The 14,382-nt window shown below is 40.6% G+C and overlaps 1 protein-coding gene across 6 annotated transcripts in view; it reads left to right on the forward strand.

Moving 5' to 3' along the window:
- NAV3 (neuron navigator 3) overlaps window positions 1-14,382 on the forward strand; it is a 502,425-nt gene that overhangs the window by 388,992 nt on the left and 99,051 nt on the right. For all 6 annotated transcript variants that reach the window (XM_079304164.1, XM_079304162.1, XM_079304161.1 and 3 more), the window contains 3 exons: window positions 7,227-7,335; window positions 9,130-9,507; window positions 12,876-12,995. In XM_079304164.1, the coding sequence (XP_079160290.1) occupies window positions 7,227-7,335; window positions 9,130-9,507; window positions 12,876-12,995 (607 nt within the window). The remainder of the gene's footprint in view (window positions 1-7,226; window positions 7,336-9,129; window positions 9,508-12,875; window positions 12,996-14,382) is intronic.

Below are 14,382 nucleotides of genomic sequence, written 5' to 3' on the forward strand. Positions count from 1 at the left end.
CAGGCAGTGCAGGAGCTCTGGGACAGCACCAGCCCCACACCAGCTCTGAGACACCATCAGCATCCACACCACACTGGGCTCTGCTGCAGGCAGAAACCAGCACGTTCATAAAACCAAGTGCCCATATGTCACTGCAGCTGGCAGACCCTGGCAGTAAATACAGCAGTCTTTTATCTTTTGTTTCCATGCTGAAAAAATGATAGGTGTTTAATATTTGGGATAGTTTTGTACTTGGGCAGACAGACCATTCCTCTTGTCTTCTCTTTGACTGTGTGTTCTGGGTGGGGATGGGAGTGGCACCTCCTCTTGATGTGGAACATGTCTTTCTAGGAATTCGTCAGCACTTTCATATGGAAAACCACCATTATTTTAGACTACTGATTTTTTCTCAGGTATTCTGTGTTTCTGAGAGTTATCTAGGAAGAAATGTACTTTTCCTTTGAAATTTCCAAGAATTTTCCCCTGTGTATCTTCAAAAACTGTAAATTGAACCAGTGAAAGGCAAGAAACACACTGAGGCTTCTGTTAACATCTGTTTATTCATACAGGAAATCTGTGAACAGCTTGTGATTCTTAGGGTGGCATTTTTAAAGGTTATTTGTCTGTCAAGGTTTCTCAGGTAGAGACTTGAGTATATTTGCACACTGACAAAATCAGTTTATTTTTATACAGCAATTTTATTATTTGTAGATTTCTACATAATATTTTGTGAAATTAATTTCCCCTAGATACAATTTTGCATCTAAAGAAAAATATAATTAAATTCAGTTATTTCTTTGTTCATCTGTCCATTATTTCTGGACTAATATCTTTTTCTTTGTGAGAAAAGACATGCATTTAAGCATAAGTTTTCTTTCTCTCTGTATAATGAATTAAAAAATAACATTCAAAATTGCTGAACTTAGTTCAGGCACAATACTGATTTGCTTTATAAAAAAAATTACTCCTCCATTAATAGGTTTTCTTCAGAATATTGTGAAACAACGATTTTTTTAACAGCTGTTTAAATTCTATACTAGCCTCTGAATCGCACAGAGGTACAAACAAGGTAGCTTTCTAAGGAGAAAGAAATTAAATATTTCCTTTTATGAATCCTTTTATGAAAACAGACAAATACTGTTGTGTTCCCTGTCTTATCTTAATTTTTTAAATATATATTTAGAGCAGAAATTGCAAGACCGAATGTCCTTTTGCAAGTCTGCTTTTAGCTTCCTGCATAGGGAGTAACAGTGATATGGAAGAAATAGTTTTTCATCCTTACCTTTCGGGGAGAAAAATAGGATTTGACTGACCATGAGCTAGACCTGTTACTGTAGCATCCCATCCAGGTGAAGCTGTGTCTTGAAACCTGTGGCACTGTAAACTGGGCAGAGGCTTCTGTGTCTCCGGTTTAATTCACCGGGATGTTTGCTGCCATGGCAGCCAGCAGCATTCACTGCAGTAGCAGAGAAGAGTCATATATCTGGGAATGCAGGTTGAATACTAAAATGTAAGGAGGCTTGTGCTTCAGTGGTTAATTTTGGCTCTTTATTGAGCTCTGACGTGGAGGCTGTACTTGCAGTTCTGTGTCAGCCCATCTAAAGTGAAAAGCTGTGCACTAGGATCAGTCATGAGCTGGTGAGAGGGAGGGAAAAGCCCGAGACAGTTCTTGTGCCTACTTTGGATTTCAGAAGGCAGCAGCTGTAGAAAGAGATGCAGGCCCACTGCTCCGATGAGACTGGTGATTGGATGGAGAGGGGAAAACACAGTTGGCTTTTGGGATTACTTCTGTGCTGGAGCAGAGTGTTTGATCAACTCTCTTCTGCTTGAGAGAAATCTAAGTGAAAATGACTGTGAGTGCTGCAGATTAATGTGACGGACGAGAAGTGGCTTAGCAGAGACAGCAGCGTAATTTCAAAGATGCCTGTGGCTGCCTAGTCCCTTGCCGTGCCCAGAGTGCCGTGTTTCGCCGTGACTGCCAGTGTGCCACCTGGGGTGCGCAGCGTGCGGCGATGCCGGCAGCACCGCCCGCGCCTTCCAGAGCCGAGCTGCTGCCCGCCTCAGAAACATGAAATCTCACTGAGGGAAGCCCCGGCCAGGAGGATGCAGCGACCTGCTGAACTGTCAGTGTTCAAAGGCACGGAGGGGAGAGGAGGGTGTGTTCGTCTGCAGAAGCAGAAGTCTCTAACCAATCTCACGCTCATCAGTGAAGGGGAGAAAAGGCGATACTCATACAGGGAGAACTGGTTTGGGAACGCCTCCAAGTCCAGCCAGAGTTACCAGCAGCGGGATGCAGAAGCTGGGTGCAGAGGCTCCCTGTCCAAGGCATTCTCACAGTCAGTGCACTCTCTGTGCCACTCCAGCTTCACCACACCCCAGGCATTTCTGGGGATACCACCTGCAGGAAGCAGGACACCCAGGAGGTCAGGTGAAGGCCTCCAGACTGACAGTGAGGAGGGTAAAAACTCCGATGATGAAAATGCAGCCTGCACATCCCATTTCCCCAGCAGGACCTGGGCAGAGGAGGAGGAGGAGGGGTGCTTGCGTGAAGGGACTGCACATCTGGATGAAGATGTCATAATCACAATGCTGGGTGACCTAGAACAGGTCCTTTATACTGATATTTTAGGTAAGTTAACTTTGGCTCGACATCAGGAAGGGCAGGAGGAGGCTCAAGTGTTAGCACATATCTGTGCAGAGCAGATTTTTTGATCTTGACAGTGATTTCCCAAGACAGAACTGGGTTTATTTGCAGTAGTTTGCAAAAATAGGGTCTAGACATTGCTTCTTTGTTCGCTTACTGTGACCTCTTAAGACTGTGTGAAATGAAGACAAATGTCTAAATTGCTTTTGATGGGTGTAGGGGCAGCAACAACTTGTGAATAACTGAACATAGTCTGCTTGCCTTTTTGAAAAAAAAAGGTGACATTTTTAAGTGCTATGAGTTTATTGTTAAATAATTTTATTTTAATGACATTTTTTCTCATTAATTTGAAATTGATATTTTGAATCCAGGTTTTGGATGAGACAAACTATGTCTCAGCCTTCCTACAAACTCTCCCTCCAGTATTTCTTTCCCCTTCTCTAGCCCCCCTGCAGATAAGTGCACCCTCACATGTGGAATTGCAAGAGCCAGGGTTTCAGTTTAGCTTAAATAGCCAGTTTTCTTATATCTGTGCATGCCAGTGAGTATTTGAAGTCCACAGCCATAGGTGCTTCAAAGACTTCTGTGTTGCTGGCTTTACTTTTCATCTCTCAGCCCTTTATAAGAGTGCTCAAAGTGTTCATTTCCAAAGCTTTGTTCTGCAGCCAGTTAAATGGTTGAAGTAGCTGCTTGCTTTTCGAAGGTTATATGCCATGTGTCCAGCCTGGAGCTTCCTGCTGGTAGATATGTTAGCCCTGATTGTGTTTGAACATTAAGGACAAAATTTTTGCTGTGTATGTAGTGTAAAAAGCTGCCATCTCAAAACAAGAAAGAAGCAAGAATTCTCTTTGTATGCCTACCTTTTATTATTAGACTGTACCAGTAGGTTAAAAGGGCTTCTGCTAGAGATCCTAAGCTTGCTAGCACAGGAGACTGAGCTCTAACCTGCCTCTGCTCCTCTTCAGCTGTTTGTCACTGACAAATCCCTGCTCTCTTGTAAGCCTCAGTTTCCCTGCTTGCAGAGTGAAACTGGAACTTTCCTTTCTGAATTAATATCTAATAGTGGACAATTCTCTGGGGAAACGTTTATTATTTGTAAATACTTTAAAGCAAATCAGACAACTGATGGAATTGTTACTCTCCCATTTGCTTTGGGCTGTGATTTGATTCTGTGCAGAAGAACAGAAATTATTATGAACAGTATTACTGAATCTGAAATTATGGGTGATCTTCAGAAATATGAATGTAAAAGTTCACCTGGGCATCTAGTGGTTTCTGTAAAATGTCTGTTTTGATTTCCTATGAATATATCTCACACAGTGGAAGAAATCAACATGTTTTTCAGTAATTTACTAAGGAAATAATGATTCACTGTTGATTGGCAAAAATTTGGGGATCATCTTTTGAATATTCATGTTTAATATAAATTTTGCAGCTACAGATGATTGGAGCAAATGGCCTTTCTTGTAAAAGGAACAGAATTTTGACAGAAAGTTTCAGGTTACCCTGGTTTTAGTCTTATCCCAGTCTCCTCATGTGTGAAACAGACTGTTTTTTTCTTAGTGTAAAAACCAGAATCACTTGACATAACAAGAGAGGGAGTTTTTCTGGTATGTTAGGTCCTGCAATTATGGCCAGACTCTGTGATGGCAGTGTACCATATTATAAGAAACATGGTCCCCAGAGGAGTCTGGGATCCCTTAGAACCCAATTCTGATGCAATAAGCACCATAGTGTCTCCACTAGCAGGCATGGTGTAGCTAGTTTTCAGAAAAATAAACATACTCATCATCCCTGTGGCCCTCTTCACAGAAGGGGTCTTGATGTGGAGGTGGAGTCGATGCTCTCAGGAAAATGTAGGTTCTTGTATTCACTACAGAAAATTTCTTCACTGTCATGTTCAACTATTTATACTTTCTGACTTGTTCATCCATGGTACAGCAGGATTCCTGTGATATGTCCTTTAGAGAATGATGGAAAGAGAAAAGATCAATTCCTTTTAAACCACTCTAACAGTTAGTGTGAGAATTTTTAAAATAGTACTATGTAGTATTTTAATATAATGAGACTTCGATTTTCACTTTCTTTTTAATTAAAACTGGTGGAAATGTTTTTAAGTTATCCTCTGTGTCACTGAGAGGTCAAAAGATATTAGATTTCAAGCTTTTTATGTCTTCAGGTTATAATAACACCAATTTTGTGGTATATTTTGTCTGAAAGTGAAGTATTCTTCACTGGAAAAACATACTTTGGCAGCTTGCCATATATGTACCTTTTTATTTAATGTATTGCAATTGTACCTCAAGGCTTTGTTATGCCATTTACTGTGCAATACATATTGAAAAGACAGTTGCTGTCATTTTTGCTGCAAGAATTTGCAATGTTAACATGCAGCAAAGGACAACTGACAAGGATAAACAAAGAAGGAAAAGAGCAAGGTCACTGTAAAATATGAATTGTATTCAGTTCCTCAAATAAATATAAAGGTAAAGTATTGCTTTGCCTTCAATTCTGCCCGCATATACCTCTGAATTTGTGTTTCTGTGTAAATAGAGGATTTTCAAGCTACTCCTTCACCTCTGGTTCAAGGCAGGGCAGGTACCATTTCCTGGATCTTCCCTGTATTGGTATTATGGCAGGATATAATGAGCTCCTGGCAGTCAGTCTGAATGCATTTGGCAGAGCAGGGAGGCAAAGGGCAGTGACAGTGAGGAGCTGAGTGCACCACAGACAACTGGCTGGAGGCAGGCATGGACAGTGTGCCTGGAATTCTCTAGCTTTAAAAAACAGTCTCAGTCTAACAAGGCCTAAATGTCTTCAGCTTAGCCTGGCCATGAGCCCTTTTGCCTTGCAGGAATCTCCAGGGTGGTACAGAAACTTCTGCAAAGAGCAGGTGGATCCATCCACTGATTGCCAGTGCTTTATGGAACACATCTAGCTTGAAACACAGGAACAGCTGCAATTTCAGTGACTGTCAGCATTTGCCTCCTTCAAGGCACTACATGTAAAAATGTACACAGGTAGTTTATTTTATGGAACTGAATATTGTGAACAGAAATTGCGGTGTGGCTTGACAGAGTTTGGCAGCAGCACAGGGCCTGTATCCCCACTTCTTGTTTCCATCCTGCCTAGGTGTTGATCCACCTTCAGTTCCATGGTGCCAAAACAGAGGTTTATAGACATTAGCATCATTAAAGCACTGAAGAATTTTTTGTGAGTGATAAAATATGCAAACATGATTTCCCAAAGGACTGTTTGGCTGCAGCAAAGAGAACAGAAGACACAACCAGGGCAGAGTAGATGGGAAAACCTCAAAATGGCATTGCTGTGAAAGCTGGTTTGACATTAAGCCACAACTGCAGGTTTTGTTGGCTAGTTTAATGCATCATGTGCCTATTGAGGAAGAAATAAAGCTTATATGGAATATATATGAATTAACTTATTTCCATTTAATATCAGGAGTTGAGATTTTTCTAAATAGCCTACAGTGTTTGGGCAATAGGGCCTGACTGCAGAAGGTCTGTAGGGTATGATGTGAAATTTGTAATTTATAGAGTCAAAAGAAATTATTTTAATTTCAAGTTCAGCATTCACATGTAACTCTAATACTGACGCTTGCCAGCCTTCTTACAAACAAGAGATGCAGGACATGATCAGAAGTAGAATACTAGCCTTGAACAAATCTTACATTTTGTCACAAAAGTTCTTTTAAAATTCTCTTATTTTTTAAAAGTAAAATGAATTAAATTTCCTTGATCTATGAATTTGGTAGAAAACCTGCATTTCTGTCTCTTTATTTATGAACACTGGAGGATTATTTGAGGTTTATGTTTCTCTTGTGTAACATATCATATATAGCTTCACTCTTTTAATTTTTTTTTTTTAGTTGTACGAAGTAAACATTGTTCAGGATGTTCCAGGTGAAGTTCTGAAAGCTTCATTATCTGAGATATGAAACTAGCTCTTCACAATGGGTTCCGAAGGCTGTTGAAATCTGTAATTGTATAAATGATGCATGTGCTTCCAGTGTTCAGATTTATATCCCAAGAAGCATATTTTATTTTATCCCATATGAAGAATGATGTCCCTCTTTAGGAAAGCATTACAGTCCAGGAAAGATACTTTATTAAGTGCCTTACCTAAGAATTACTTTGAAATATTCTGGATGTTAAGTGAATCCTGAAGAGTTGTTCTAAGAGTCGTCCCAGTTTTTTCCAGACACAGATTTACTGTGGCTTTTTTCATAGGGAGTTATGTAAAATGTCAAGAACTAAAAAGGGACTTTATAATGTATCAAGTGGTCTGGGGCTGCATCATGCCTTGATTACAGAGGATAAGCATCCCAAAACTGTAATTCAGACTTTAATTAATAGATTTGGGCCTTTACAGGGATACTTTGGTGGGTTTTTTACATATCATGTTATTTACAAGCATATATGTGTTTTATTATCAAAAGGATGAAGTTTTACTTTTTAAGAATTAAAGGCATAGCCCTATTTACAATCATATGTGTGTGTTCTCAGCTGTGGATACATGTGTGCACTTTATTCTGCCTAATAAACTCATTGCTAAAGTGTATGCTGGTTTTACTGTTTTCTTCCAGGGGAAGACCCTGAGACAAGAAGAATGAGAACTGTCAAGAATATTGCAGACCTGAGACAGAATTTGGAAGAAACCATGTCCAGCCTTAGAGGAACCCAGATAAGCCACAGGTATACTGGTTTTGTGTAGACTAAAAATATGGACCATGGGACAGTAGTACTCGTTGCTGAATGAATGAATGGATGAATGAGAGACTTGCAAGGGAGAATTAGCTGTGACTTTAATATACTCTAGTGTCAAAGTGTCTTTTATAATTGATCACAAAGATAATTATTGCATCATACACATCTACCTGAAAGCCAACAAAATTTGTTACAGGTAATTTTATAAGTAGATGTGGGACATGAGATCAAATGCAAGGAAAAATCTAAATGTAAAAAATAAATTTCAATGATGGGAAAAAGACACGCTGGTGTATTGTTATAGTTTTGAGCTCTCCAGGTGGTGGTTTTTTCATCTCCATCTCTTTTCTTCCCACATGAGCTCTTTTTTATTTTTGTTACAGATAAACCACCACCTTCTGATTGTCCCTAGGGTCTCTGCTAATTTTGTAACACACAAAACATGTCTCAAGCATTCCATGCATGTGATTATTTTCAATCACACCATGTCATACACTTGTATGGTGGATTTTCCACCAAAATAGTTTTCCCACAGCACCTTCAATCACATGCACAGATTAGCAAAGCCTCTTGTGTCAATATTCTCCTGTTCTCATCTTGGTTAAGATACCAGGTGTTTGGCACCATTCCCACAAGTAGAGGTTCTAGAATCATGGAATCATAAAATTATTTAGGTAGGAAAAGACCTATAAAATCACCAAATTTAACCATTAGCCCAGCACTGCCAAGTCCACCAATGAACCCTGTCCTGAAGTGCCACATCTACAAGTCTTGTAGATACTTCTAGTAATGGTCACTCCCCCTCTCTGCTGGACAGCCTGTTCCAGTGCTTGACAACCCTATCCATGAAGAAACTTTTCCTCATGTTTAATCTAAACCTCCCATGTCACAAATTTAGGCCATTTCCTTTTGTCCTATCACTTGTTATCTAGGAGAAGAGGCCAACCCCCATCTGACAGCAGCCTCCTTCCAGGCAGTTGTAGAGGCTGAGAAGGTCTCCCCTGCACCTCCCTTTCTCCAGGCCACTCCCTCAGCCATGCTCCTCAGACCTGTGCTCCAGACCCCTCACCAGCTCCAGACCCTTCACCAGCTCCAGACCCTTCACCAGCTCCTCTGCCCTTCTCTGGGCATTCTCCAGCACCTCAATGTCTTTCTTGCAGTCATGGGCCAGAACCTGACACAGCACTCGAGGTGTGGCCTCACCAGCCAAGGACAGGGGGACAATCCCTGTCCTGCTCCTGCTGGCCACACTATTGCTGATCCAGGCCAGGATGCCTTTGGCCTTCTTGGCCTCCTGGGCACACGCTGGCTCATGTTCAGCCACTGTCACCAGCATCCCCAGCTACTTTATCCCTTGGGCAGTTTCCAGCCACTCTGTCCCCAGCCTGTAGCACTGTGTGGGGTTGTTGTGACCCAAGTGCAGGATCCAGCACTTGGCCTTATTGAACCTCATCCAGCTGGCCTTGGTCCATTGATCCAGCCTGTTGAGATCCCTCTGCAGAGCCTTCCTGACCTCCAGCAGATCAGCACTGCTGCCCAACTTTCAACAGTAAAGGGATTGAGGGGGACACTTAATCCCTTCATCCAGATCATTCATAAAGATATTAAACAGGACTGGCCTCAGTACTGAGCGTGCAATACAAGCACGTGTGCATATAGTGAAAGCACATACACACAGAGAATTTTATAAAAAACAATACACTTCCCTCCAGCCTTCACTTTTCTTGATTTCTCAGGAACACAGCAAGCACAGTTCACTGACTTCTCCATTCTGTTTGGCAGCACATTGGAGACAACTTTTGACAGCACTGTGACAACCGAGGTGAACGGGCGAAGCATTCCCAGCTTATCCGGCCGGTCGAGCGCTGTGACCTGGAGGCTGGGGCAGGCCAGCCCTCGGCTGCAGGCGGGGGATGCTCCGTCGCTGGGGGCTGGCTACGCCCGCAGCAGCCGCTTCATGCACACAGACCCCTCCCGCTTCATGTACACCACCCCGCTGCGCCGCGCCGCCGTCTCGCGCCTGGGAAACATCCCGCAGGTGGACGTGAGCGAGAAGGGAGCTGCTGATTTGGACATAGCGTCTGAAGCCGACGTCGGCGGCTACATGAGTGATGGAGACATTCTTGGGAAAAGCCTGAGGACTGATGACATCAACAGCGGGTAAGCATCACATTTTCTCCATTTCGATTAATGCGTGATTGGTAGGAGTAGAAGGATTTTCTAAAAAATGTTGGCACACGAGTAGAAGTTGCATTATAGTTGCAATATTAAAAAATATATATATACACACATATAAAAAGTCAAACCTCTACTCTGCAAGTGATACTCTCAGCTGCCTTCATATTCTGTTCTTCTCCTTTAACATCAAAATGACTTTGCTATGAACTTTGAGTTGCAATATTACTTACTGGAAATTTTTGGTTGTCCTGTGAGCCATTATTTTGAATTGCTTTCCCTGGGATAAGTCTTCTTTTGGTATTTTCATGTTTGTTTGAGATGGTAGGTATGGCATTGGATGCAGCTGATGAAAAGCAGTTGTTGACAGCACTGACTTTCTCTGTTTCCATTTCAGATAATTTCTAGCATAGTCATTGCAATGGGCCTTTATAGTAGATTTTCAACGCATTTGAGCAGCAGCAATATCTTTTCATAAAAGACTAGACCAGTTACTCTCTTAGTATATCTAGAAGTAAAAATTACAGTTTCTATTTGTGTTTGTTCAATCAATTGGGGTACTGCAATTTGAAGTACTTTGAGGTACTGCATTCCCTGTGTTTCAAATTCAATAGTTCTTATACTAGCCTAGAAATACAAGGCACTTCAGCCCTGTGTATGTTAGAACTCCTAGAACATAATTTAAAAAGAACTGCCACATTACAATTATACTTAAATTACTATTCATTGCTGCTGTTGGCATCTCTAGGCTGCTTCCTGACTGGTGTAACACTGTGTTGAATAGAAGTTCCACCTGGTCATGTCACACCACATTGCTTCACTCACTCTATAATTTTAGAATTCTTGCTGTCAATCTAATCTCTTAGTTTGAAGTATAGCTATGATTAGAGAATAGTGGGTGATGAAATTGAGTATGATACATTCCTAAAGGCAAATCTAAGTCTGTGATCAAAGCTGTCTCTAGAGTAGCATCTCCTCTCAAGCAGCATCCAAAGATAGATCTGTAGAGAAAGCATCATTTTAAAGAAATCATATTCCTGTATCTCTACTTTTTCAGTGATCTGTGTATGAAGCGCTGCTGACAACACTGTCCACAACATATGACACATTAATGACTGTCAAGTAGAATGCCATATTTATATGGTCTAGAAAATAGACAATACATATGGAAAATAGGGTATTTTAATATCTGAGAACCTCTTATCATAAAGGAAATATTAATGCTGCCTTTGACAGATGCATAGTTTATTCTTTTTTTTTTTAATTATAATCCTTTGCAGTGCCTCATGAGTTGTATTAATTAGTTTATCACATTAAAGGGCGAATATAGTCATCTTATGTGACTTTTCTTTGCATCTGTAATAAGGATAACTCAATAGATAGTTGCTCTGTGCTCAGATAGCATTCTTAGGTGTGGTAAATGTTAAAAACAAGTTGATAAGCTCTGAAGTTTCAGGATTCACTGAGGCATGTAAACTCTTATCTCTTCTATGCCTCTTCCATAATCAGTTTAATTACTTTAAACACTTGGGGAAAAGAATGCAGCAGTAATTAGAAATTAGTGTGAGGAAGGCCTATTGCACTTGTTAAGTCTCTCCTCACTTATACAGGAATGAAAATGCATATAGTCTGGATTGCATTCAAGCCACAGCTAAATTTAATATGCAGTTCTAGAGCTGTGGAATCTACTGGATAATTCAAGGCCAGCTAAATAATCTGTTAAAAAAAAAAAAATCTGAATTTTGTCTTTAATAAAAAGATGAACATAGTATGTAAATGTGACTGTTAATTTACCTTGGAAAACAAATGTGAAGTTAAACTCTCCAAACTCCAGATACCAAGGCTTCAGAAATATTTTGCCAAATTGCCAGCCAAATCTTACCCATCCATTAAATGTCTCAGAGTTCTGTTGAAAATTATCAAAGGAACCCTTTGTGTTTTAATGCACTTGAGGTTACCTTCATCCATATCACCACTCAGGACATGATGCCCTCTCAAACTGGAGCTACCACACAGCTCCACTACTGCAGCTTTGCTCTCAAGGCCTGCATCTGTTCAGCCACCCTGAGCCACTTGGATGGAGGCAGAGGCAGGTGCTCCCAGACTGCTGAATTGGCCCCCAGGTCTCTGTCACAGATAATTTCAATTAAATCTGCTCCCAGAAGGAACCACAGGGAGAGCACCAATAAAACAGCTGGAGTAGCAGCAGTGTGTGCACGTGCCTTGGTTTGTGCCTGGGATTGTGTGCAGTTACTGGAGTAAATGTGTGCTTGCACACTTGCTTAGGCTGAGGTGGGTTTGTGTGGCACCATTTCATGGCTCAAGGAAGGCTTGTGTTAAAGATGGAATTGTGAGTAAACTATGGTAAATCACTTTAGCCATAAACCTAATGTTGGGACGGCAACTATTTTAGTAAGTCTGCATTTTATTTTGAGTTGGTTCAGTGAGGTGCAGAATTATTTTTTCTGAATATGTATGCTTGTATCTTCAGTGCTGTGCACGTGTGTGATCTTTCACAAATAAATTTATGCTACTTTTTTGGTACATTGAAGTTATCAGAAAATACAAACAGGAAACAGAAAGAGCCTAAGAGGGGAGACAGTTTAACAAAATGCCCTTTGGGAACATAATGGAGAAGTCTTGGGGGTGAGACAGGCTTGTGATGCTACTCCATCTTAAGTGCCAAGACCTCTCAGAGACGCAGCCAAACTGTAGGTAGACGTTCAATACATTACAACTGGTACTTTCAATTAATAAACTTTTAGTGGTTCTCTAGTGACTAAACAGCAGTATACTCACTGTTTCATTCATTAGACTTTCATTATAATGTGAAGTGGTGAAAATTAAGTAAAAGGAACACACATAAAAATATTCTTTAATATCATTGTAAGGTCTTCAGTGGATATCTCTTTCATATCTGAATAATTGAATCCCAACATGGACTATGAATTGGGGTTCTTAATCCTTGTTCCCCTTTGGACAAATGCTAATTTTTTTTTTTATTTTTAGCTAGAGTGATGTTTTTTGCACCTGGTGCTATGTTTTGGCTACAACGGAGTATTTATTATGTGCTTTTGAAAGGCACTTGACGGCTTCAGTCCAAAAATATTTCCAAAAAAGAGGTTGGCGTGTAAGCCATGACAGAAAAAGGCAAATGATCCCAGAAAACAGGCAGGAAGATAACCAATCTCCCTGTGTTGGGCACATAAAATGGGAGTATTTAGAATAAGTCTACCATCTAATAAGACAACCTGTACCTTAAACATTTGAATTTCACAGACCATTAACTTTAGAGTGAAACATGTTGCCAGATGGCTGCATTTCCCACTGATTGACCACAAATTTATTTTCAGGTACATGACAGATGGAGGACTCAACCTATATACAAGAAGTCTGAACCGAATACCAGACCTTGCTGCCTCTCGAGACGTCATCCAGAGAGGAGTTCATGACGTGACTGTGGATGCTGACAGGTAACAGTGCTTTGCTAAGTAAAAAACCCATCAGCTCTATAAATATTTTGCATCCCTCATACTTGCTAAATATCACATAAGGAATAGGAAGCAAACTGCTGAGGCTGCAAGGTTCCTGAGCACCCAAAATAGCAAATACCACAAATGAGTGGGGGGAAAAAAGTAAACTTCTCTCATGGGAAGGAGACTCGGAAAGAAGTTTTTGCTGTAGATGTAAGAGACAATATTGAGAAGCCAAGGCCTTATTTGCAATCTTAAACTTCTGAAATGTGACATGATTTTTGCAATTGATGAGCAAAGGGAAAAAGGGGCATGGTCTCTGGGCAGCAGACAGCTTGTATGTGCCTGGTGACATGGTTCAAAACATACATTTAGATTTGGCTGGAAATAGAACTGTGGTCTTGTCCACCTGTTCTGCCCTTTGCAAGTACCAGGAGAAGGCAGTGTTGACAAACAGTGAATAGTGAGGTTCTATCCCATTGTTTGTACAGTGTGAAAAAACAAACAGCTCCATCCTGCCCTTATGTATGAGTGTGAGCATAAAAACATGCTCCCACTAGCATGTGTCTGTTTCTTTTCATTAAACTCAAGTAGATTCATGTTCATGGCTTGTATCCTCATCTGAGAAATAAAAATTCATAAACCAGCCTTTGCAGAACTTGGAGATGTCAGCTCTGAGGTTTTGTTCAGACCATCATAGAGATAAGGAACAGCTGTGAAATTTGGCAGTCTAAAATGTTATGGGGTCAGTTTGAGCGCCCTCACTTTAAAATCAAGTTTCTTTTAGGAAAAAAAGAAAGTGTTGAATCACAGAGGGGGAAAAGGTTCATGGAATGGTTCTGGTTTTATAAACCTGGCAAATCAGTTAGAAGAAGTTCTAGGATATTTTCTTAGGTATGATAGAAGTTTTACTTTTCACATTTTCTAATATGCCTGTGATGTAAGTCAGGAATAGTCTGTATTGGTCAAACAGTGCAAGCAATGCATCAGGATAGAGGATATAATTTTCGTCTAGGAAACCAGTTACTTAAAAAAGAAGGTTGCTTTAGCTGACATCAGAGCATTTATTGACTTTGCAGAAAAACCCTGTTTTAGATAGAAATTCAAATGAACACGGATACGTTCTTTGGAATGCAAGCATTGACACAAAGACCAGAGAAAGTGTATAGTAGGTGTTTAAGAAAATAATTTGGATAGAACTCAGGCAGTAACAGAAGGAGAAAATGAAAAATGAGATGTGGGCAGGAGGGACTTTTGTGGAGCTCTGTATGTGAGAACAGGAACCTTATGCTCAAAGTGAGAGAGAGGGTGGAAAATTTAGAGGCTGGCAGTCATGTAATTAGAGAATGTCACTAGTGCCCACATTTTTGTATGTTTCTCTTTTTTC

This window comes from Erithacus rubecula (assembly GCF_903797595.1).
Source record: "Erithacus rubecula genome assembly, chromosome: 4".
NCBI classification, from domain to species: domain Eukaryota; kingdom Metazoa; phylum Chordata; class Aves; order Passeriformes; family Muscicapidae; genus Erithacus; species Erithacus rubecula.